At 31.3% G+C, this 25387-nt stretch overlaps 2 protein-coding genes and 1 long non-coding RNA gene across 4 annotated transcripts in view; 1 reads left to right on the top strand and 2 right to left on the bottom strand.

Annotated features, from left to right (window-relative positions):
- LOC110997144 (mucin-5AC) overlaps nt 1–21338 on the top strand; it is a 74939-nt gene extending 53601 nt beyond the window's left edge. For both annotated transcript variants that reach the window (XM_045634814.1, XM_045634813.1), the window contains exons 20-26: nt 10560–10797; nt 17178–17345; nt 17759–17860; nt 17983–18141; nt 18249–19229; nt 19706–20011; nt 20547–21338. In XM_045634814.1, coding sequence (XP_045490770.1) covers nt 10560–10797; nt 17178–17345; nt 17759–17860; nt 17983–18141; nt 18249–19229; nt 19706–20011; nt 20547–20740 — 2148 coding nt within the window. In that variant the 3' untranslated portion in view covers nt 20741–21338. The remainder of the gene's footprint in view (nt 1–10559; nt 10798–17177; nt 17346–17758; nt 17861–17982; nt 18142–18248; nt 19230–19705; nt 20012–20546) is intronic.
- On the bottom strand, nt 2532–10682 carry LOC110997145. The gene is made up of 2 exons (XR_002600315.2): nt 10545–10682; nt 2532–2675 (listed from the first exon to the last, which is right to left on the bottom strand). It is a non-coding gene; the product is annotated as an uncharacterized LOC110997145 (long non-coding RNA).
- A 706-nt stretch (nt 21339–22044) lies between the features above and the next one.
- Nucleotides 22045–25241, bottom strand: LOC110997183 (probable RNA 3'-terminal phosphate cyclase-like protein). Its single transcript, XM_022265226.2, has 6 exons — nt 24854–25241; nt 23815–24000; nt 23223–23392; nt 22939–23073; nt 22624–22794; nt 22045–22246 (listed from the first exon to the last, which is right to left on the bottom strand). Exons 1-6 carry the CDS (start codon nt 25143–25145, stop codon nt 22061–22063), a joined length of 1140 nt encoding a protein of 379 aa, XP_022120918.2. The 5' UTR covers nt 25146–25241; the 3' UTR covers nt 22045–22060.
- Between the last annotated feature and the right edge of the window lie 146 nt (nt 25242–25387).

The raw sequence follows: 25387 nt of genomic DNA, 5'->3' as shown, positions 1-25387 counted from the left end.
GCAATTGTCTCACAAATTTTTATAACTATATAAATTGATTTGATTCGTCGCCACAAAAGTAAACTGTAATAGGTACATGAATATCATTTTGTTCCTTTAAATTTCCGAAAACCGAAAATTCAAAAATTATTTATTGATTAAGGTAACACAATTTACACTTATGAACGTCAATAAAACATACTTATTAAATACTTTTAATTTTACATTTACTGCCAGTTCTTAAACTCGCCACTCTTTTTAATCGCGAAGTTTTTGCACAGTGTTTGTTAGGAGCTGCAACCATTACACTATGTTCCTACTAATAGAATATATTTACAGTATACTCAGTGTCGCGACTTAGCTTTAAGTTCTGCTCCCGTATGCCAAATCTAAATGCTTAACGCTTAGCTCGCGAATGAATTTTTGAGATATTATGGAAGTCATAGTTCGCGCTAGGCACTCTGAAAATTAACCTAAGACACACTGAAAGAAATTTGTATAAATATACGTATTTCATGTAATTAACGAGACAGGACGACTTCGAAATCAAACCAACAAATATGTGGAAATAATTTATTACCAATAAATATTTATTCTCTTGAATGACGTAAATGGTAAAAGTTTATAAGCTCATCTCATAGTATTAGATTGGATAACTATATAATACAATTATAGATAATATAGTGATGTCGTTTGAAAGTGAAGCTCCGAGGTTCCAACGTGACTCGTTTCCATGACAACGTGTTTCTCACGCGATGTCATCAGAATTTTGTAATACAAGATTTTTGTTTTCACATTTTATACTTACAAGAATTTTTATGATTAACAATCAAGTTTTAGTACGTTTTTGAAAATAGTGACTGTGTTATTAAGGCATTTACTTATTTTCTAATTAAACATATGAATTCACTGGTTTTAACGCCGAAAACAGATGGCGCTGTAACGTCACAATGGACTCATAATCAAATGTTAAAGCTGTGGTCGTCGTGATTATGAGTAGAATCCCCAAAAAAAGTAATGAAATAATTATGTATGTGTTTATTTGATTATATTTTATACACACATTGACGTGTTTTGCAAGAAACGTGTCTTCCACTCCGAGATAATTTATCGAGCATGAACTTTCTGCTTATGCGTTACCAATTAAGCGATTTTTTGAATAATTTGATACTGACCATATGAACTAGATAAGAGATATCTCTTTCAATCTGTAATTATACAAGCCATTTAAAGTATGTAAATGTTACAAAATTACGATTACGTTTAATGTCTAACTCATCTTTTGTTAGCGCTTAATTACGTGAGTGAATTTTCTGGGTTAACATGGCTAAGTTCACAAACTTTTCTTACAACGCTTTATTGTTAGACCCGCGTTTATTCAACCTTTTTGTTTGTCTAACATAAAACAAATCAAATCGTCCTAGTAATTCCTGAAAACTTTATCTTCAATACTCAATCTATCTTTACGCTAAGTAAATCTTATATATATACTAAGTATATATATAAGATATAAAAACATATATATATAGCGTAAAGATTCAGCAAACTTATTATGAATTAAATTAATTGCTTTAGTTAAAGTAAATTTAAAATATTACTTTTTAAGTAAATTTAACATTCTACTTTTTAAGTAAATTATAAATTTAGTTTTTAATTAAATTATAAATTTTACTTTCTTAAGTAAAATGTAAATTTTACTTCTTTAATCGCCATAAAGGCGGTATTGCACCAATAAGCCTTTATTTATTAATAATAGTTTAAATAAACTTATTTACACGAGCATTTATCAGTTGTTTATTAACCTAAAACGAACCTCTATTAAGCGTTTTGTATTTTTCTGTTATGTCACTTTAGAAGGAAAAACAAATGATTATTTAAATGATTAATTGATTGATGTATAAGTTGCTATATATATATTACATGTCTTAGCAGTGATTCAAACATTTGTTTCTTATTTCATATTTCATATTTCATTATATTAAATGAAAATTTTCATCATTTTCACAACAACGATCTTTGCATACAACACCAGAATGTACTTTAATGAATTCTTTATGATGTACTTGTTATCTAATGTGTAATGAATAATTATCAACTTTAATTCGCTTACAAAATTACCAATTAAGATTAATTACTATGCAAATCACAAATGCTAATGAGTATAATTTTGAAAGCTACCTATGATAATTTATTTCCAAATTTAATTTATTTAAAGAATTATCTTTTAACTCCAACACACGATATATTTATTTGCTGGTTTAAAAGTTCACTTCTCTATATGAGAAATTATAATATTGTTTGAATTGGTATCTTCCACATTAATTTGGTTGGATTGCCATGTAGTAAAGCATATTTGAATAAATGAGCTTTAGCAAAGGTAATAAGACATTTTAAGTCGAATATATAGTATTTAACAAATAAATTCTTCAGATGTTTATTATGAGTAATAAAATAAATAGCCTCGTCAAATTCATCGCTTTCTTCGAATATTATTAAAGACATTTGGTAACAAAATTAAGTGTAAAGTCGTGGGTGTAAAAATAAAACACAACTGTATTCTCAGTTTATTATACAATTTAAATCTTGACGTCTTTATCTGTTATATGATTCAGCAAAATCCACAATGAAAAGAAAGTAATCCAAGCTGTTGATTTAACAATCTCGTTCTTGTAAGCAAGGATGCCATAGTCCGACTTCTGAAACAAAGAAAAGAAGAATTAATTGTTTTGTTTGTTAAACTTTGTATATTTAAGTTACAATAGCACTTCAGAAAATGATATTGTTCTATTAGCTCCATACAAAGTTTCGGCAGAGTAAACTCCACTAGTATTTTTTATTATATTAGTGCATAATATTTAGGGCATAACATTATAGTTTGATAATAAACAGTAAAAAGTATGATACTTAAATATTATTCATTTGAAGCTAGCCAACACTCAGTACATTGATAGATTAATAAAATAATAAAAAACAAACAATAATTAATGTAACTAGCAGTCATATAGAAACGTAATAAACACGAAGAGATATAAAAGCTAAAGAAAAATCGATGGAAAAGTGCGAGGGGAGCAACCATGGATATCCGATCCGATAGATATAGATAATATATAAAACATATATTTTAAAATTCTTAAATTGCTAAATAAAATCAAGAAATGCACTATCGGGGCTAAATCATTAATCTATCGTAATTCAACTTAATCGAAATCCAAGTTTCTCGTGCGCATTCAGTTTCACTCCATTGATGGATAACCACTCTAAAAACCGCGCAGCATCCGAGTGAAAACAACTTTCTCCATAACCTGCAGTTGTATAATATTTATCTAATTCGTAATCAATGTTTGTATTTTTATATTATAAAATGCGTGATAATCTTTTTCGCGTGAATTCTTGTGAAAGTTGTTTGGACTAAATTTCCTTTACAAAAACAAGTCGAAATGGAAATTGTCGCAATTTATTGGACATTATGTAGCTTATAATAATGAGTATTTTAATAAATATTATATTCTTGAAAGGAACAATATCTCTCATAGATTATTATATAAGTTATATAAACCTTAACATGGTAATAGCAAAATGACATCATTCGAGAGTCATTAAAAATTCCAAAGTTACAATAAAAAATGTTTATAAATTACTGTATTACTAAATATGGCTTGAGTGATCAATTTATATGTTAATTTATTGGTAAATTCTAATGTAGGAATAAAAACGCGTACTTGATATAGCTTGTATGTGTTTTTAAAAATATTATTTTAATAATCGTTATCGCAGACACTTCAGAACAGAATCTGCGTACTAAGAACAGTTATTAATGAAGTAGGTGCACATATATGTATAGAGCTGAACCATGTTCCATCAGTTTACATACAAAATACGGGTCACGTCTTCTTCGGCTTTGTAGGAATTTGTCGAGGTGTTTTTAGTGGGTATTGTTCATCCAGACTCTGAATAGCAGAGATTTTGGTGTGGGTCGTGTCCCACATATCCCTGCAACTTTTTAGGGAAGGGATATGCATTTGCATTTCCACCTCGAATATATAAAATAAGTCATGTCTTCTTAAAAGTATTTATATTGAAACCGTGTATAGAAATATGTATAAAAGTTAAATTGGAATGTAGAAAATTCAATACTTTAAACGAACTGTACAATATTAATTGTTTTTATGAGCTTAATTAAAAAATATCTTTGGACAATTTGGATCGATTAAGAGATTGCAAACGTTTTTCAAAGCAATCTCACAAAGAATGCGTTTTGTAATATAGTAATATATTAGTTGTAATTGTTGTTTGAGTATTTTTTTGGCCTCTGCGGATTACACTGGTAATACACCAACAATCGTATAACGTAAAAATTACGAATCTAGCAAGCACGTATCTAAGAAAATTCTTTGAGTGAAATCCCACCATAGTATTACAAAATGCCGGTATTCGGGTTACGCAAAACAGTTAAGATCAATACAAATATATAACGTAACTAGCCGTGTAGGCTGTTTGATATTAGCTTGAAAATTAATTGCTTAACTTGAGCCTACTATTAGAAATAATATATTAATTATGTAATCTATATTATATAGTCATTTAGATTTGAGGATAATTAAGATATTAAAACATGTGACATTTAGAGAATATTTGAATTAAATATTATTTTTAAATAGTGTGTGAATTTAGTTTTTTTATAAAAAAAGGTATATAAAACTTGGTACATATGCCATGCCATCCGGATCTATATATTATAAATTACGTTGTTGTAAATCAGTTTCTATAAAGCATAGAGTTCATGCCAAATATTTATAACGCAGTGCATTTATTATTATAAATAATTAATTTTAGATGTTTAGACTACCAGAAACTTGCGTATTATTATTGTTTATTTATTTATTTCGTTCTATCTTAAAAATATATATTTAAAATATTCTTAAAATATAGCCAAAAATAGAATATGTTTTATACACAATAAGGTTCAAAACATTTAGGGAAACTTTGTAAAGAAAAATCTATTACAAAAGATTAAAACCTATTAGTATACCTAATTTGGTAGTGTTGTGTGATAGTGTGTAAGTATGCTGAATGATACTATAGATAATTTTCATACTCCTTTTAACCATATTTCGCGATAGCTTAAACAAGTTACGGCTTACTGGTCGTTGTATGTCCGGGTCGAACACTCACAACAATCGCACAAAAAACGGTGATTTTGTGCGATTGTTGTAAGTCTTTTAAATCAAATAGTCTGTTCAAATCAAACACTTGTTATCAAATTAGTCTATACGAAGGTGACGTTCTGTGAGTAGCAGTCGTTCAAGGGGCCGATAATGCTAATTTCCAAACCGAGTCAAGGCTGGGCCGCGTGTCGACATACATGGGCAAGTTTATTTAAATTGCCTTAGGATTAGGGTTTGGCTTTATATAGAGAGTATGTATTATATTCTCGATATAAAGCCAAACCTATATACTTGTTTGATTAGTAAAATCAATCGTACATATTTTATAGTACTTTAAAACCAAATGAAACTTTATAACTTAACATTACTGACCATTAATAAGCATAATTAACATTAGAAGTAACTGAAGTGTAAGTGTAAGTGTTTTAAGACTATATTGGGATAATACGAAACTAAGTTAATATACCAATTATTAATTATTCTTAGTATTATTAGATATTTTAATTGATATGAATATTTTGTTGTTTCAAAAACAAATTAAAAATACAATAAATCTTGACAAACTTTTTATCACAATTTGCTAGATGATTAATAAGGGACAAATAACGTTTTTCGCCATTTTAGATTTTTTTAATCAAGATAATAGAGCCGCATAATACCAAAACAATTTTTTTTCTTGCATAGTATGAGTGTAAACCACAACGAAAAAGAGCGTTTTTCTCTGCATTAGCATAATCATACATCTTAATATTTAAATTAAATGTGCATTATCTTCTAATTTGTATTTAATTGACAGTTTTTTGTTTCTCATTATTGCAAGTCCAATTACACGTATTTATGGAAATAATTAGGTGTCTATTACCAACACCATGAATGCTTGGTTAGGCAATTATGCAATAGTCAACAAATTGCAATTCTGCGTAGATTCTGACCTTTACTTAAAATGATTCAAGACTAAAGAGTCATATCACGTAGTTTTGCCTTGATTGTCATTCTAGATATATCTAGTAAACATGCTTTGAGTGCGCAATTCAAACTTGCAGTTAAGGTTTTAGTAACTATATATTACTACAAAATTAACAATAATTTAAACACAATTTTTTTCGATTTTTTTAAATTGTTTTTTTATTATCTCCACTGAGGCAGTTTATTACAAATAAAATAACTGGATGGTCTCGTGCGTACAACATCAGTTACGAAATTACGTATTGGACTTGAAAATATTCGAGACTTCAAATTATTATTAAATGTATTTTTACCTAATAAAATAATGGTATTATTTTACGATCCATTCGGTATAACAACTTAAATTAATAATCGCGAATATCTGGTCTTGCATCCGTCTGAATATATGTTGTTGTCTGCGTAGATCATTAATTTTTAATACCTATAGTTTATATGTCCATATAATAATTATACTAGTTACAAGTACGAAGCGGCCAGATCACCTTGAGGCAGCATTCCTACAAAGCCTTTAACTGGTGACCTACGTAGAGTCATTGGCTTCCTGTTTTTATAGTCTCAGTAGAAAAAAAATTACGCAATAATAAACTCATCCCATAGACAATTTTGTAATAATACAATATATTAACTAAAATGGACGGCTATATTCATATGTATTATTTAAAATCTATTTTGCCCAAATAGTATATGTGAAATATGATAATTAAAAAAAAATAATACAAAACATTTTAAAAACCATAAACTTTAGATGGTGATGCAAATCTAATCTACTGTACTCATCATTTTTCTTTTTCTAGTTTTCCTCTTACTAGGGTTGCATGTATAGTTTTTTTTTCTTTTTTTATGCGACGATGTGTCAATAAATGAAAAAAATAAAATAAATAAGTGATCCTATGCGTAATACCTAATACTTCAAGTTCATATTACAAGACAAATAATAATTCTTGAATTTTGTACATCAATTATTTATATATAGGGACATGTCAAGTTAGACTTTAGGCAATATATTATGTGGGTGTAACTGTAGGTGTTACTAATTATAAGGTATCATCTTATACCCACACAATCCCATTATAACGAAGTTATTCTTATATGGTAAACACACGCGCGAAAACAAAAGTCTATACTGCTGAAACAAGTACTCATTTATGTATTTTAATTGTGTTTATACGCTGGCTTGAATTTCTGTACAAAATAAAAACAATGTGTGAAAATTTTGTAGAGATTTTCACAAACACATGACACATCCTTATAAAAATCGTTAATTTTATCGTTTTAAATTATTTGTTTTTTCTTAGCGTAAATATTTGATAGAAAATGACGACAAAATACTTTAGCTAAAAGGAAAAAAAATGATTTTATTAATAGAAGAGATTATTTAAACCTAGTGTCCAAATTAATTAAACAGTAATCAAACCTACTGAAGTATTTCCTAACCAATTCGACTTGAGGTCCTTCAAGAAATTTAGTATTGGTTGGTATTTCTTAAAAGGTAAAATTCTTAAAAGTCCGGCGACGTACTTGCCCTCTGGCATTGAGAGCATCCATGTTTGGCATCTGTTTTATCAAACCCGTTTTCAACGCATTAAATTACTTGAAACTTAATTGAAATAAAAAGCCGATTTGTAAGACCTTGCCAATTTTCGCACAATACCGGCCCATCCCACGTTTTTTTATCGAAACCAATAACAATCAAATCGTTATGCAACGTTAACGATTATTTAGTTTTGACTGATACTACGGATTACGGAACAATGTGATACCTAGGATACGGAGGCAATTGTCAGTTATGTCACGAACGTGATTTGACATACGGGATTCATAGTTTGTGCTAATTGTCAAATCCTGCCCATAATTAATTAATAAACGTCATTTGACTAAAGAAATAGACAAAAATATTACTTATCTGTTAAATGGACGGAATTAATAGTACTATATGCTATCTGGTTTTCCTTGTTTGCTTTATTGTCTTTTAGAAGATTACAATAATCACTAGGATTATTTATTACTTTTATACTGATTGTTAAATGAATAATATCGATTTCTATTAATATTTAATATTTCATAAAAAACTTTGATTTAATTAGTTTTACAAGTAATATAAAAAATAGATTTTTTAAAAAACCTTATTCCTAGAAATGTTATTAGTAATTTATACCACATTTTGTTCTCAAATATATTTCCTTAAGACAGAATTCAATACTATTTATTGTTCATATACCGTGAAAACCTAATAAAAACATGTTATATTGTTAGCAAATATTAAATTACATATAATTTATCGCGTTGAGCGTATATAGGTAATGAATGGTAGCGATTTCACAAGAGCAATTCACCACAATTTCAAGCTACATAGAGTGTAATTAGCTTAGAATGTGTCTCGTGGTCAACTGACAGATTTATCCAGGGTTAATGACCATATAACAGTTGCTACAGATCTTCATCTAAGTTTGAAGCTGCCTCGGTTTATTGAAATGGGATCAGTAACTGAATTTATAGGCCTTTAGTGGTCCGGTCCCGGTTCTAACAGTAGATAACTTTCGATGTTTAAGACAGACATATAAAGAGGTTATTTCATGTTTACAACAAATAAACTCAAAAGATAAACTCGTCTACAATTCGACAAAAAGTCTTTTACAATAATTATCAAATTACATTTATTTCCGAAATATTAAAAAAATAACATTTTTGCCTTGTAAAGTCAAGACCACTAACAGCTAAAAATATTTTTAACATAATGCGAAAAAAAAGAGAGAATTTTTAATTTCTTAATCGGCAACAAACGTAAATACTTAAAATAATGTTTGATGGAATGTACAAAGTTGCATGAATCACTTTATATTTTTGTAAATATTAAACATGTAAATCAGGTTTATGTATCCAAATGTGGCGTACAAAAAATAAAATATACCAATTCAATTGTTATGAATGTGTGTTACTGCGAAGTAGTAGATACGCAAAAACACACAAACATATCATTTGCACCTAATGATTCCAGACATTAATTATTTTAAATAGTCAGTTCAAACCTGTGATTTAATTCTTCATTTAAGACTTAATTAAAGTATACACGGATATCAAACTCATCACACGAAAGTGTTTACTTGCAGAGCCTGTTTTTAAGCACTTATGTGCTTAGACAAAAACATATCCTGCTAATTATTTAGTTTGTTATTAAAAATTAGGTGTGTTAAGTTTAGAATATTCTCAACCTATAATCGAATTATATAGTTTAAAATTAATAGCATTCATTGAGTGAGGAAAGCATTTTTTCTAAATATTACTGTGTTTGTCTAAAAATCTAGAAACAAAAAGAAATTACATACAACTTTCAAACGAAATTATTTTAAATTAAAAACAAAAGTTCAAAACGTCACGCTCATTAACCCAACAATATATTCCTTAAGATTATGTAAATGATGAGAGAGGCATTACGTCACGAAACTGAGATATTTCTTGACTACACATTTACATAAATCTACCGGATATATGTAATCGCCTTAACTTAACTTAAACTGAACTACAGTTGCTAGGTAAATTCATATAGGATAATGAGATATGACTATCGAAGCGAGACAGTTTCTACGTAAAAAAGAAATATATAAAAAGTATGTTTTTTATACATTTTATATGTTCTACCATTAATGGCTTAGTGGTTATAGCTTGGGGTTTTCAACCCTAAAATCGTGGGTTACCAAAAAACAATATTTTGGTTGTAAGCACAGAAAGCTAAGCTAATAGGGGTTTTATCAATGCTACAACCTTTTTAGATCTGTTATTTGTATCTGTTTCATTAATGTCTCGTATTGTTTACGGTTCAATTATAACAAGATTCCTATTTAACAATATATTTTAAAACGCGTATTACATATTAACGCGTAAATTTCTATATTATTGTTGCATAATAATACTAATTAGAATATAAATACATCAACGTTAACATTAATTAAAATTCCTTCAAGTAATTTAATTTGATACTTGTAATGGGCCTGTTAGACAGGTTTCAAAATAACAACAATTCTCATAATTCTGTTCTAATATATGAAAATATCCGGTTTTTCTGTCTAGCATTTCTTAATACATCTGTTTTAAGAAATGCTTGAGTCTAACCTACAAAGTTTTCATGCTATGAATATCCGAGTAGTTAAATTAAATTTATTTTTGGGATATTTGCGTTAACTCTAGTAAATCGATGTTGGAAAAGCCAATTCCTTTCCAAATAAATTTGTGTTGAGTTAGGCATTAAGAAAATTAATAAATTTGTATATTTTATTTATTGTATTATTGTTTATGTCGATTGTGTTTTGTTTAATAACAAAAATATTTATAGAATTATTAAATAATAATAATGTTGTTAATATATCTACAATTACTACAACCAAACCAATTTACGTATTATTTATTAGTTAGAAACTGTGAATTTAATATTAAACTTACCATGTTTGTCAACAGAGTGTTAAGGAACGCCGTCCATTCCCGCGTCGTACGAGGCCCACCACAATCGGACCACAGACAGAAACCACCACAGATATCGAAACAACCACAAGACCCACGAGGCGCGGGAATAACAAATTCAAGAACCGAAAAACGGAAAAAGATACAAAGGAAAAGTCATCATCCGAGAAGCCATTGACGCGAAATGAGAAGCCTGAACGAACGTTCTTGCGCCGGCGGCTTGGTGGGGCGAACTGTAAGTCCGGTTTTACATTCACAATTTAGTACAAAGATAAAACTATCTTATTACAATACAGTTAGTGCTATTATCCCGTGACGGTAGTGTATGTACTTAATTGGTAGAATGTACGCTACGACGCAATTCAAATTTTCCTATAAATGTATTGTGTGGCCCTTGTAAATATTAAAAGTATGCCAATCTAACGACAAAGGACGGTTGAGTCATTGCTTAATGACTCAGTTTTAATAACGAACTTATAAATTCCGATATCCAAGCTAGGAGATTCATTGAATGTTCATTAGTCAAACAATCAAATATTATAGTACATATCAGTATTTAGAATATAATAAAAATAATTAAAAATCAATACAGATTTAAAAAGTTTCGCTCTGTGGCAGTGTATCTTTAACGCTGCCAGCATTTCCTCACTGTATTGCGATACTTATTCGTATTTAATATCGGACGTCAAGGCAAAATACAAACACCATCCGTATCACCTCGACGTCCGTCGTTCCACAAATTAGCGTTTTCTAAGCCAGTTTTTGCCGCTCTCCACCGCTTTGGAACCAGCTGCCGACTGAAGTATTTGCGAATCAATTCTAATTACGAGAATCTTAGATTTTTTTCCTACCAGAAAAGAGCGTACCAATTCCTGAAAGGCTAGCAACGCACTTGCGAGCCTTCTCGCAATGTGAGCCTGTTTGCCTTCTATTTCTTATTAAAAATTACTTGTATCAAATTCATCAAAATCATTATTTCTAAATATAAATATGTATTATATGTATAGTATGTGTTCTAAATATATGTATGTGTGTGTGTGTGTGTGTATATATATTTCTAACTAAATAATGTTGAATTTTGACAAAAGAAGTAAAGTTATCAGAAGGAAGTTTTTAATATGAATTATGTCTCCATATTATGGACTAATGACATAACCACCTAAATTTATTTTTATTATATTAATCTTACTTATTACTTACATGTCGTTTCGCTTCATGATTACTGTTTTTAGGTAAGGTGATCTCGGTCTTTGCAACACGATCCCATCATAATTAACCGGGAATATTTCTACTAATACGTTTAATATTAGTTTGAATTCGCCAAATTTTTTTTTAGTTCATTTAATTTACGTACCAGGACATCCTACAGGAATTCTCGTAGCACCCTTCGTAGCGCTACGAATAGGAATGAAACTAGGTGAATAGGTGGCATTGAATCATATTACATGAAACAAAATCCTTTTGACCGTGGCAGTGTTTACTTGGGGTGACCTTTCGCCTTATTTGTAAACACTGCAATTATCACATACTACTTTTTCACATCACAAAAATGGTTTTTAATGCAATAACTTTTATCGTGTATTTCTATTTGACTTCAAGATCTCTTGATTTGATAAATAGTGGGTTGTCTGGAAGAAACTGCTTTCAGTAGTGTTCGTAATTGTTCCTGTTGTGGATGCATCCAATGTGTTTGTATTGTGTTTTATTTATTTTTTTTTATTTTTTTTTGACTTTGTTTTTTATTATAAGGATGTATCTGTCTGGTTTCCCAATAAATAAATAATTGATATTTATCTTTATATATTATATAATTCTACCGTACGTGTATATCATTGAACTCCTCTAGAACAGTTGGACCGATTTGAATGTATTTTTTGTTGGATGGTTTAGATTCATTAATCAGCTGGTAATGCAGTCAATAACTAGAGAGCTGGTATATATATAAATATCATGCATATAATCGGAATTATACTCCTTAACTAAACATATGTTCATGAAATTGTATGTGTATTCAAATGAAGTCGAGAATGATTTACATTGTTAGATATTGTTGGTATGTTCAACGTGTGTACCGGATAACGTCTGTCGGATCCGCTGGTATCATATAAATTTTGCTAATTGTGATAATTTTCGACACGGCCGGTGCCAACGTTTGATTTAATTCGCTTTGGTTCTGATATAATATTTACTAATTCAAAAATTCAATTATTTAATAATTCCTTATAATATCTTCTTAATTGTTTTGTGCGTCTTGTGAACAATTAGATACAGTTATTGTACTTAATATCAAAGAATACGTAATATTAATATTCGAATCTGTTCGAATATAAATTGTACCCTAATGTTTAGGACAATGACGTGCCTTACTTCGTCTTATTGAGTTATGTCAACTATATACGAGGCATGTTCCCACGGCTTATATCATATATGTAATAATTTTTATTCGTTCTTTATGCAACTTAAGATTTAAGGAACATTTTAGGTACAAAATATGCATTTTCCCCCGCATCCTAAGTTACTAAGCTACGTTCAGAGACATATAAAAAGCAAGTACAGATTGACCTCTAGAGGTCAAGTAACATGCAAATAGAACGTGTTTCGTTTCACACAAGTTTCACATCCTCTGACTTTTCACTTCTCATTAGCGATGTTTTTGTTCATTTGAAACGTTCTGGGGATTATCTTATTTAACGCAATTAATTCGTGAATCGTTAATTATCGCCTCTGCACTTGAAATCCACTGCTTGAGTCTCTTCTCCAAAGGAAAGAAAATTGGAGGAAAGACTCTTATATATTTAAGGCGTTTATTATTTTCCCCAGCTTTTATTCTTGTCCAAGGAAGGTGAGAGAGGGCGAACGTGTCCACGCAAGTAGCATCCTATACCATACTCAGTCGCATCTTTTACAGGATCAACGATATCCGGCCTCTAGCGATGCCAATTGGCTCCAAAATGGCAAGAATATTGACGGATGTAAGAGAGCGGCGTATAATGGCTTAAAATATATTTAATGGATTGTTTCTACTACATGCTTTATGCATACCTTTCGCACTTAGGCACGCAATCAGGCAGATGTGTGACGGAGTGGCTAAGCAGCAGGGGAGTGTCGAAATCTCCCATTCTTAAAGGGTTGGCGTCTCCTATCGGGCCCGAGCGACAACTACTCCGGAAGTACCTTCATAATATGTATGGCCTGCTGGCCGGCGCTACCAACGTTACCTTTCGTGCAATTTTGTTAGTGACATGTTTGTAATCTTGCCGCAGTATTTTTTCAATTGCAATCTGTACTCATGCAACATCTCGCCAGTCGGATAACCCATCCTGGGATACCCTCATGCCAGTCGCGAGTTCCAGGTCTCTGCCCCTTAGAGATTAATTAACGAATACTATGTTAACAACATAGATTTACTCAATTTGACTTTGATAGCGTATCATGCAATACGAGGGTCACAGTTTCTCACGCAAGAGATCGTTTAACTTGTCGTTTAGCAATTATTTCAAAATATTGCATTTATCACACCATGGAATAACTTTAACATTACGGCCTGCGACTTTAACTGCGTAACGAGAACGAAATATAATACACCATCAAAAGTTTCTTGCTAGATTTTCTTCGTTAACTGTTCTTCTGTTATGCAAATGTTTGGCTGTTTTGACTTATTATATAAGACTACATTTGATATATTTTATAAGTAGTAAAGACTTACTGATTGGATATATTATGAAATTAGTGTAAAGGCCAAATACTGAGACTTTTCAGTTTAGGTTTTGTTCCAATAAAATCATATATTAATATCGTCAACATACAGAAACCGACAAAATTTTATATAGATATTGATTATTGACTGTCGACAGTATGTAGCTTTTACGCACACAATGTTAAAGAAAAGATTTATCGTTTTACTATATTGTTACAACATATATTATATTTGGGTCTAAATTAAATTTCGGGGCACACATTCCGATTTAGTTTAATTACTGCATATTAACTTAAAACGTTTTTTGTTTTCGTAACAATTATTACTTATTGATTAGATAAACTAGTGTTTGTTGCATTTGACGACTGTCATATAGCGCTATTCATCATAAAACGCGAAGTTTCTTATTCGGAACTTTTATCTTCTGAATAATGTATGTGTTGCTAATCGGTACTTTATCCACACATTGTGAAACAGACACTTAAAGTATAGATAACAGGGTTTCTGGCTTATAACATATTCATATAATCTGTGGAAATTACACGAAATAAGAACTCGGAAAGCGCGCCCTACTAAGTTAGCCTCTAGGCAAAAACAGTGAAAGTAGCCGGTCAGGTGTTTCGCTTTCTTTCAGCGTTATGTAATGTTTATGACAGATTTTAACAAGTCAACGTAACTCTTACATGTTCTAGAATTCTTTTAATTGCCCGCTCTATCTCACGTGATTATGTAAACTATGTTCACAGTTTTTAATAATGGCGTTTAGGAAGTAATTGTTTTTATGTAATACATTCCACATTTAAGAATATATTATCTGACATCTAATAACGTAGACAATATGCACCGTTATTTAGGTAAAGAATAAAATTAAGTGTCCCTACAACCTTTCTTCGTTTGGGTCTCAGATTTCTATATATATGTATATGTTGTATGATTATTTATCAATCTAAGAGGCAAGTCAATTTTTTTGGGTCTAAGGCAAGCCGGTTTCTTCATGTTGTTTTCGTTCACCATATCAAGCTAATGGTAAATGCGTTCATAGAAAGAAAATTTATTAGTTCACAGCCGGGGATGATACCTACGACCTCAGGAATGTGCTCTAGATTCACGTTGAAACTACTAGGCCTTTATTTCGATATAATTATATAAAAATATAGGTCTCTTTGACTATAGAAGTCAATGTCAGATATCTGTATCGTCTTAAAAAAAAACATTCAAGCTAGACGATATTGTATGTTTCAGTATAATATCAGTAGCGTAGTAATTCACTTTTAAAGAAACCTTACAGCATTTGGGCACAATGTTCTTACCTATAAAGGATCAGCGATAGAGACGCGAAAACATCTCCCCACTCTACGATACTTCACATAACTCTATTGATAACAAGTTTGATTGCACATAATGTTGTAATTCAACTATAGGTCTATACAGTGCGTGATTTATTAATTTGCTCCAATTTCTTCCACGCCATTTCCTAATACCAATGTGAGAAAAATCAGAACAACCGTCTATGTTGTGTTAAATACTCAACGATTGCTCTTATTTTTTTAAATAGAAGTATTTAATTATCTAGAATCATTATTATTGTAATTATCAAATAAAAAAATAAATATATTGGGATTTTAAAGGTGACTTGCTTTGTTTGTTAAATTTGTTTTGGTAATTTTGATTCAATGGTATAAAATGAGCAAGGAATATATTCATAATGATTTCCTCGCTAATGAAACTTTTATTTTCTAATATTATTCATGTGTATCGTATATCGTGTCTCGTATATTTAAATCACACTGTTGTATAATAATATATCAGATAGTTCTATTTAATTATATGTCATGCAGATAAAAAGACGAACTTTAAACGCGACGCTTATTAATTTAAAATCACGCCTAATTACTTTACAGTACTTATGTATTTTTGTTTGCACAATAACAATGCCTATACAATTTCTCATGCCAATAGTTTCTCATAAGTAAATACCGATGATCGTAATGAAACCGTGCCTTTCATTGAATTCGGTTTTTTATTTGATTTTAACGATTGTAATCTCTACGATTGTTCTCATAATTATGTCATTAAACTTATCGCCATATTTATGTACGTATTGCATTACGTTGAAATTCCTATATATAATAATAATTGTACTTAAATTCAGATAGATCATTAAATCTTCTTTCTAATCTTCCCTGCTCTGTGCTACTCATGCCATGTACCATCTGCTGTTTCTTTAATTTGGTATATCTAGTGGTTTGTATTAATGTAACCGTAGCTGTCTTGTTTAGGAGCAGATGCAATATAAAGCCAAGACCTACTTAAGCTTGTAGTGCCTATTATTATTTAGTTTCTATTCACATTTATTCAAGTTATATCAAAGCATTTGTTGCAATACATGCACAAGAATTGTTACGCCCTTCCTGTTATTTATCGCATGAAGAGTTGAGAACAATCCTTTGTTTTGGTGAATGTTCAGGCCATTGTGAAAACATCTTCCTATACAAGGATGGTTTACAATAGAGAATGTATACTATAACGTTACACAAATTGTACGCGGAAAAAGATATAATCTATTTTTTTTAATGTCTTGTGTCAAGGGCTAAATTTCTTGAATATAATATCGTAAACCGACCTATAAACCATGAATTCACTAAATTAAATACTGAAATATAGTATATAAATAGCTAAATATAAAATTTAAGTGTTTCCAAAATGATTTCTCTTAGCGTAATCGGGATGAGAATACTTAAACGAGCTGAAATACTACTTTTGGCTTTTTGCACCTTTTTGCGTCCATAGACGGAGAGTATCTCTTCACATTGAATGTGCCTTGTATCCCAGAAACATGAATGTACAATAAAATATAGTTGTAATCTTTTGAAAATATTGAATCCAATTAATATCGAAAATCTCATTTTACTCCTTAGCCACAACTCCAAAACCGGTATCGTCAGTATTACCATCACGTCGTCCATTCCGTGTGGCCAGCAGACGGCGACCCTTCGGTCCAAGTTCAACCACTACCACTACCACCACTCAAGCTACTACTCAAATATTGGAAAGTGAGGAGTCATTGCAAGATCTTGGGGATACTGGTATGATCTGCTTTTATTTATTATAAAGTAAAAGCGATAACAAAAAATGTGTTCAGGGAAACTGGTGGCACTTCCCTGCTAAGTTGCATGAAACCTACCAAAACCAGGCGAGAAAATAGTATTAAAAAGTGTTTCGTACCCTGACTGTCATGACTTGATATACAATCAAAATTTATACACTTAGGGTCTGTTTCACAATGTCCGGATAAGTGACATATCCGGACATTATATAAGTTAATAATAGGATAAACAGCATTTTTGCGTTTCAAGACTGTCAGATAGCGCTATTCGTCATGAAATGCCAAGTATCTTATTCGGAACTTTTATCTTTCGAATAATTTATGTGTTGCATAGCTATTTGGCACTTTATCCATACATTGTGAAACAGGCCCTTAATCTTTTACCACTGACAGATGCGTTCGAAGATCCATCTCTTCAACCACGAAACACCAAGAATACCAATGTACAAAGACGAAGACCGCTTGTTCAACTTAAGAGTGACACGGGAAATCAAGGTAATTGATTTACAAAATTAAGTATACTACGGTTGATACTCGTGGGACTTTTTAGAGCTCACATTTATTATACGAGTATATATAAAACATTAGACGTATCAACTAGAAACTGGTTATTACAGATCAAAATCCATCAGCTACTAACGATGACAAGAAGGAAAGGCAAAGCAAGAAATACAGCGCAACATTTAGACAAAATCAATTAGATGAAACTCTTAAAGGTCGATCTAGTGGAGAGGAGATAGAAGCCACAACTGAAGTGAGAATAGGTACTTCTGAAGGTTCGTCTTTTTGTCATAACAATTCTATAAATTCTATTTGTTGAAAGCTTGTTTAAGATGAGGAATTTGTCTTAGGTATTTGTCTAATCAATTATTGTTTATTATAGATTATAGCGCCGAAACTGCCGTAGCCTTAGCAGCACACCAACTTATCGCTGCACCCGTTCCAGTCGTTCAAGATTATGATGAAGAACCAAAAACCACCAAGAGGCCGAAAACATCGCAAACGATCGTAGATTACAAATACACCAGTCCATTTTACAATGAAGAGTTTAAAACTCAAAACACAGAAGGTTATTCACATACCCACTCTCCTCAGGGATTTGAAACCTCTACACCTTACTTCAAAACTGACACCGCTTCAACGTACGACACTAGACTCCCATATACATCTACAGATGCCTTTACAAGAAGACCTTATTCAACTATAGGTGAATCAACAGGAGGATTTGAGAAAACCACACAATTTGCGACAAACACCATACGACCGGGCGTGAGATTCACCATTCCTGATGGTTTTGAATCGACACCTTATATCAGAACAGAAGGAACGACGTTCGACTCATTCGATTCCACCGGAAGATACGACAGAACTCGATCAAATCCAATTGCTGATTCTACTCCATTTTCGAGAAATACGATTCGTCCGTCCGGTGTATCACTTAATATTGGTTCGGACAACTCTGGAGAATCCACATCACGATTTTCCTACGACTTCTCATCGACAGTTGATTATGAAGCAAAGTCTAGACCTATATCGACAGTAAATCCAGTAGAAACAACCAGATTTAATACTGCTGCAGATTATGAGCCAAGGGTGACAAGACCACGATTACCAACTAACCCGACAGCTTCTAGTATTTCAGAGTATCCGTCGACGAGGAAATTCTCACGACCTGCTGGATTTTCACCTAGTTTACTGAATGTTGGTCTCGAAGCTTCGACCTTAAGGTTAGGACCGTCTACAGCTAGATACTTGGGGTCTAGCGGTAAGATTCCGGTCTCGGGTTCAGAAGGTGCTAGTCAGGAGCCCTCGTACTTTACGAGAGAATACCTTTTGGAGTCGCCAGTGACTAAGGCATATGATGGTGAGTATAGAAATCTTAGGTAAAAAACATATTTAACACAAGTTGTATTATAACAGATTCCCTATTTTAGATCATTTAATAACATTTCTTAAATGTTCTTGCTTTAAAAAACAATTATTTATCTAAATGGTATTAGAATGCCATCACCAATACTTTTGCCGCGCACCACCACTATGTGGAACCAGCTGCCCACTAAAGTATTAACGAAGCACTTCGACTTCTAGAAAAGAGCGTACCAATTTATAAAGGCTGACAACGCACTTGCGAGCTTCGTGGTAATGTGAATGTCCATGGGCGGCGGTATTACTTAACATCAGGTGGGGCTCCTGCCGATCTGCCTCATGTTACCAAAAAAAGAAAAGCTACAAGTACTGCCTTCCTTATATCGATTAAACATTCCAATATTTTCTTATTAGTTTTCCACTCATTTTTGTGAGACGTCAAAGTGTATATTATCTTTATATTTTCTGTTGCAGATGAGTATCAATACCTATCTCCCATAACCACACCACAAACTACAACAACTAAAAAATCACCACCACGAAGAAAAACAATCTATAGAAGAATTTCAACTACACTAAAAACTCCAGTCGCAGAAACGCCTAAACCTAGATCGACTAGAAAACCGTTCGAAAAAATTCCAGAGAAGGAAATTGAGTCCGAGAAAGAAGTAGTGAAAGCATCAGGCCCGAAAAAGTCAGAATTTGATTACTACGATGATGATCAGGAGAAGATAGGAGTTAAATATGAGAAGGAAACCAAAGTTATTTTAGATGGAACAGGTTAACAACTTGATTTTTTACATTATTTAAATTTCTAGCACTTTTTGTTGCCATAATATTTTTTATTTCCCTTATGAAATTTCTTCATACCATTTAAACCGTTTCAAAATTTGAATTACAAATAAATTTATTATTACAATAATTACAACCACGATACCAATATATTTCACATGTATAAACGCGAATTTATTACATTATTTTTAAGATAATGTGCCTTTATACTGTGAGTAGAGATTTTGACCATAAAATTTGGTAAGAATTATTAATAACTAAACTGATCATAATATTACGATATTATCATAATTAATTAAATTTGCATGCCTATTTATACGGCTGATTATGCGTTTTATAATTAATTAATCTAAATGTACCACTTTCATTGCAAATAAACGATTTATTTTTTATTTTTATTTACACATCTGTCACTGATCGCGATTGCTGAAAAACATTCGAATTATGCAAATAATGAATTTATTTAAATGTATAGTAAGCTCGCCAACAAGACACAATATTAATATATATTTTGTTTCTTCAGGGAACATAGAATGTCTGGATATCGGAAACTTCCCACATCCCTCATCTTGTAAGAAGTTTATATCATGTGCACGAATACGTGGTGGTTCCGTCCTGGGATGGGAGTACATTTGCCCCAAAGGGCTTTCCTTTGATCCTGTTGGAGGCATTTGTAACTGGTCTGCTGGTTTGGGATGTCAGGAGAAAGATCTTTAATGAAATTGATAGGTGTCCTTTAAAAATCTTGTAAAAAGTTAATGGCCGTAGACATAAAGAATAGCAAAACAAACCAACATTATGTTGTATGAACAACAAGATTATGATTTTTATTATTTACTGAGAGAATAATGCAATTATATTCTTTATGCCTAAGGTTGTAACGAAAATGGGCCTGATTTCAAAATTTGCGTTTATTAGAATTTATTTCTCTTTGGATTTTTGTTAGAAATCAGGCAGGTCACGTGATATGTAAATATTTTTTTCCATCCTAGTGAAATTGGTCTCAAATATACTCGTTGTTATGCAAATGTACATTTATAATGTATTTTTAGTTTGATATATGTGACATCATTGACTGATTTAGTTATCTGTGACAATGTTTACAACGATTTTCATGTACATTTTCCTATTTATAAAAATATTTAGTAAACTTTAATACTCAAATGTTTCCTACTTTTCTACTCTTTTTTATCACTGCCATTTTGTATTTTTATATAAGCACTATTTAGCGTATCAAAATTAACGAAATATCGACAACATTTCAAAATGTGCCTTAATTATTATATAATAAATATAGATTTAAGATATTTTTAGCTAGACGAATAAATTTTTTAAATATATTTTATTATTTCTTACACCTCAATTATTATAAGAAATACACATAAATTCCTGCTTTAAGGATTTAATCCCTTTATCATTTTTGCCTCTTTTCAAAATAGCACACACGAACAGAGTGTCTACCTAATATACTAATCTACCTAAAATACCTAATCAGGGAATTCAATCCCGATCTCACGGGATCTTGTGGCTATACTAATTCTTCGGCGTAACAAGATAAAAATCTTTTCAATAATTTTATTATTCGCCTCATTCTACGTTTATAAACGACACTAACAGTAGAAAAAACAAATGTTGACTATATCTAACTTCAGGGAGTCGGTTTATTGTAACGGTGTGCGAACGCATCGTAAAAATTCACTTTCATCATTTTTCCTGACGCGCGAAAGTATAATTTAAAAAATGAGATCAGTAATAAAATTAAAAATATGAGGTATGTACTATTTTCTTTTAAATATTTTCGGTGAGCCTCCTGCCCGTTTGCCTTCTGTTCTATAAAAAAAAAGCATGGGCAATCAGATTGACTCTAGGGAGTCACAAGGTGTTTAAACACACCAACATAATAACATTAAATCCTTAAGAAAATATATTTACAGTCCCCATTCAGCCTCATGATATGCAGCCGGAAATTCAAGTCCACTGAGTGCTCGTATTTATTCAATATCGGGAATAAAAAACTCAAGTTTCATAAAATCTTTATTACAACGTTCTTTTACTAATATTGACATATCCGATGCCTACACATGTTAATTTAACTTTTTGCGAGACGACAGTTTCTTCGTCTGAATCTTCGTCCTCACGCAATACTTCCAGCTTGAACATAACACCGAAGAATTCTTTTAGGTGTTGGAGAAATTTGATTGTGTATTCTGATAAAGGTCCTACCTGAAAAAAAAATATTGCGATTGCGATTTTCTGAATATTGGGTATAAAAGTTTTTTTTTTAATTATTTTATTATATTAGTAAGTAAAAAACTAATATTATAAAGAAACAATTAGACTGATGTCAAAAAAATTTCTCACTCGATAATAAAGTATGCAAACTAATATTTTTTCTAGCAACATCTCATCTTTAGTAATTGGGCCCGAAAAATATAGTTTTTTTTAGAATCTGATTAACTTTGCTTACACTTTTATATTGTATTCCTCTATTGTATAAATATCACAAATTGGAATGTCCTCTTAAAAGGAAAATTAAATTAGTTATCTAACATTTAACAATACCTTGTTATTATAGTCATACATTAATACAATGAACTTACCACGCACTCACTGACATCTTTTTGACCCAAAGCCATCCACAAAGCAAGGATCCATTGAAAGGATGAGTCCACTGCACCACCACGATGTATTTCATCTAAAAGCCTCATGCCACATTCCCGACCAAGATCTTCAGGCAGTGTGCTATCACCGCTGCCGGCTTCTACTGATTTCTATGAAAAAATCAATTATACAAATAGATTTACAAGTAAGTTCTTAGTAACTGCAACCCTTATGCAGCTAAAATATTATAAAATAAAATATATATATAAGACTGTCTTGTAATCTCATTCAAACCAATGATAATAAATACTAACAGCTTCACTACAGTAGAATGTTTTGTCATTAGTTTCAGCAACAAGACTAACTCCAAACCCTGGACTTTTTCCGGCATTGGAACCTCGACATTGATCTGTGTTAATGTACACATCTGGCAGAAAGTTTAGCATTACCTGAAATTATTTTAAAATATATAAATACCTTGATTGAGACAAATTATACAGCAATTCTTAAAAAAAATAATATAAATGGACTATAAAGAATAACCCACACAGAACTTGATTATTGGTTACAATAGAAAGCCTCAAATGGTTATTATTACCCCTTTAGCTGCATCAACAACTCTATTAGCCATGGTTGGTGATACCCTGAGTGCATACACAACTCCCCTTATTCTCTTTACTAAGCCCCACTTGGTCCATTGTAGTGGCCGTAAATGTCTTCTGACGGGACATTTAAATACTATTTCCCCACCGCCTAACGGTGGTGCACCTATGAACATATATTATTATTCTTACAAATACTACAACAAAAACGATAATATATATAATATAACTACAAAGAAGTTCCTTGACAAAACATTCAAACATATGGTAAGGTTTTTAAACATTTTAATTTTTGTTATCTGTAGCATTTACCTCAATTAGACTTTGAGAAAATCAAACTGATTTTATAGCTCCGACTATAGGGAAATGTTATTAGGACTAGTAACACTTATTTCTTTTAAAAAAACACTTACAGAGTAAATATTACACTAAAAAAATCAGAGATAAATCAATAACATATTCCAAACTAGAAACTAGAAAAAAACAGACCGTAATAACCTACTATTAAACTAAAAGTATTTAATAATCAGTTTCACTGTTTATTCATTTCCAACCTTCTTTTCCACATAAGAAATTCATTAAACCCACCTCGTCTTATTACTTTCAATTCTAAACCATCGTCAACTAGTATAAATTTTAGTAAGATGGGTAATGCTGCAGCTTTCACTTTATCAACAGAAACATCTAAATCATGATGTGTAACTCCTTGAAGAACAGCATTTAAAGGCTCTTTACAAAATGGGCCCAGGGCTAATAAAACTTCCAGGTAGTAACCTATAAGAAAAAAAACAGAGGTAGAAATTAAAACTAATGAAAATAACATACCTATTATATTATTTTGAGAATTGAATGTCTTTATGTTTTATGTCAAAGAAAAAAAAAACCAATCTAAGCTCCAAGGAAGACTAGAAATGCTAATCAGCTAGTTACTTTAAACCAAAAAAAGGTTAAGGTTTACAATTCAATACCTCGATTTTGAGGTCGGGGGAGGGTAAACTTATCACCCCCAACCAATTTCAAGTACTAGAAACATTTATAACAGTAGAAAAATAAACCAAAACATACATATAATACCTAACATTAACTGGGCCCATCGTCCTCAAAGTCATCCACATAAGCCGGCCGTTTACCAAGCAAAATTCACCAAGTTTAGAAAAAAACAAATAAAAGCACGCACATTGACGAGAAAACAACAGAAATGTAAAAAGTAACGGCTTTTTAACGAATAATCTGCACTGTAACACTAACACACTGTTCTGGCGGATTGTTTACAAATTTCTAATATTGCACAAAACATCGAAAAAAAAATTAATTAGCTTAAATTACAACTCAAGCAGCATAAATTACTATAAATCTCACAGAGGTTTTCGAATCAAGGTCCCCCGAGACTCCTACATACTCAGTATAATCAAATTCAAGGTATTGAATATAAGATCCAACCCCAAAAAAATACATAGGTGATGGGAAAGACAGTCCATCACCTATGTATTTTTTTGGTACCCCAGCCTGATAAATATCTGACAATCTTCCTACAACCATAAACTATTACCATATTATCATTGAAGTTCTTCCATATACTTTTCCTTATTCCAAGTTGCTTAGCTTAATGACAAATAATAGAACTAACCTATTCCCCTCTGAGGACAACAACTGTGGGTAACCTGTCCACCTATCAATATACCAGGCTGATAATACAATGATGTCCCAGTCTCGCTCAACTCTACTCGAGTACCGTTTGTTATTTTATCCAGTAATCGTATTAAATTTACTTCGTACTCTCTGAGACCAGGGTCATCTTGCGTACTTCTTATTTCTTCTATTTTTACAGAACGTCCACTTAGAGTAGATAGTAAAAGCCGCTGACGAAAAAAATTACTTCCTTTGTAAACAAGAACATCATTTTGAATTATGGCTGGCATGGTTAACCTTTTATAAAGCTACTATAACAATTTTAAGGTATTTAATTTTTAGTCACATGTATTATTCTATTCAAAATTCAAAACAAAACACATGTTAGTTACTGTGATTTATGTCACAATTGACATTCGAATGTCAATTGTTAAAACATATGTCGAGAAATGGCGACATACGTCACTAAAAACAAATAAAGTCTAATAAAACAAACGTTATATATGTATAAACGTACTTCTATACTAAATTT

Source organism: Pieris rapae, chromosome 4 (genome assembly GCF_905147795.1).
Source record: "Pieris rapae chromosome 4, ilPieRapa1.1, whole genome shotgun sequence".
NCBI classification, from domain to species: Eukaryota; Metazoa; Arthropoda; class Insecta; order Lepidoptera; family Pieridae; genus Pieris; species Pieris rapae.
Note: the sequence above shows the minus strand (reverse complement) of the source record. Positions and strands in the feature narration are given on the sequence as shown.

What these genes read in the sequence shown, in the direction of transcription:
- LOC110997183 (XM_022265226.2), bottom strand. Translation starts at nt 25,145, where the DNA reads ATGCCAGCCATAATTCAAAATGATGTTCTTGTTTACAAAGGAAGTAAT. An exon ending in ATTGAAAGTAATAAGACGAG is followed by an intron (nt 23,393 to 23,814) that starts GTGGGTTTAATG and finishes ATATGTTCATAG; the next exon opens with GTGCACCACCGTTAGGCGGT. An exon ending in CATTCTACTGTAGTGAAGCT is followed by an intron (nt 22,795 to 22,938) that starts GTTAGTATTTAT and finishes ATTTTTTCATAG; the next exon opens with AAATCAGTAGAAGCCGGCAG.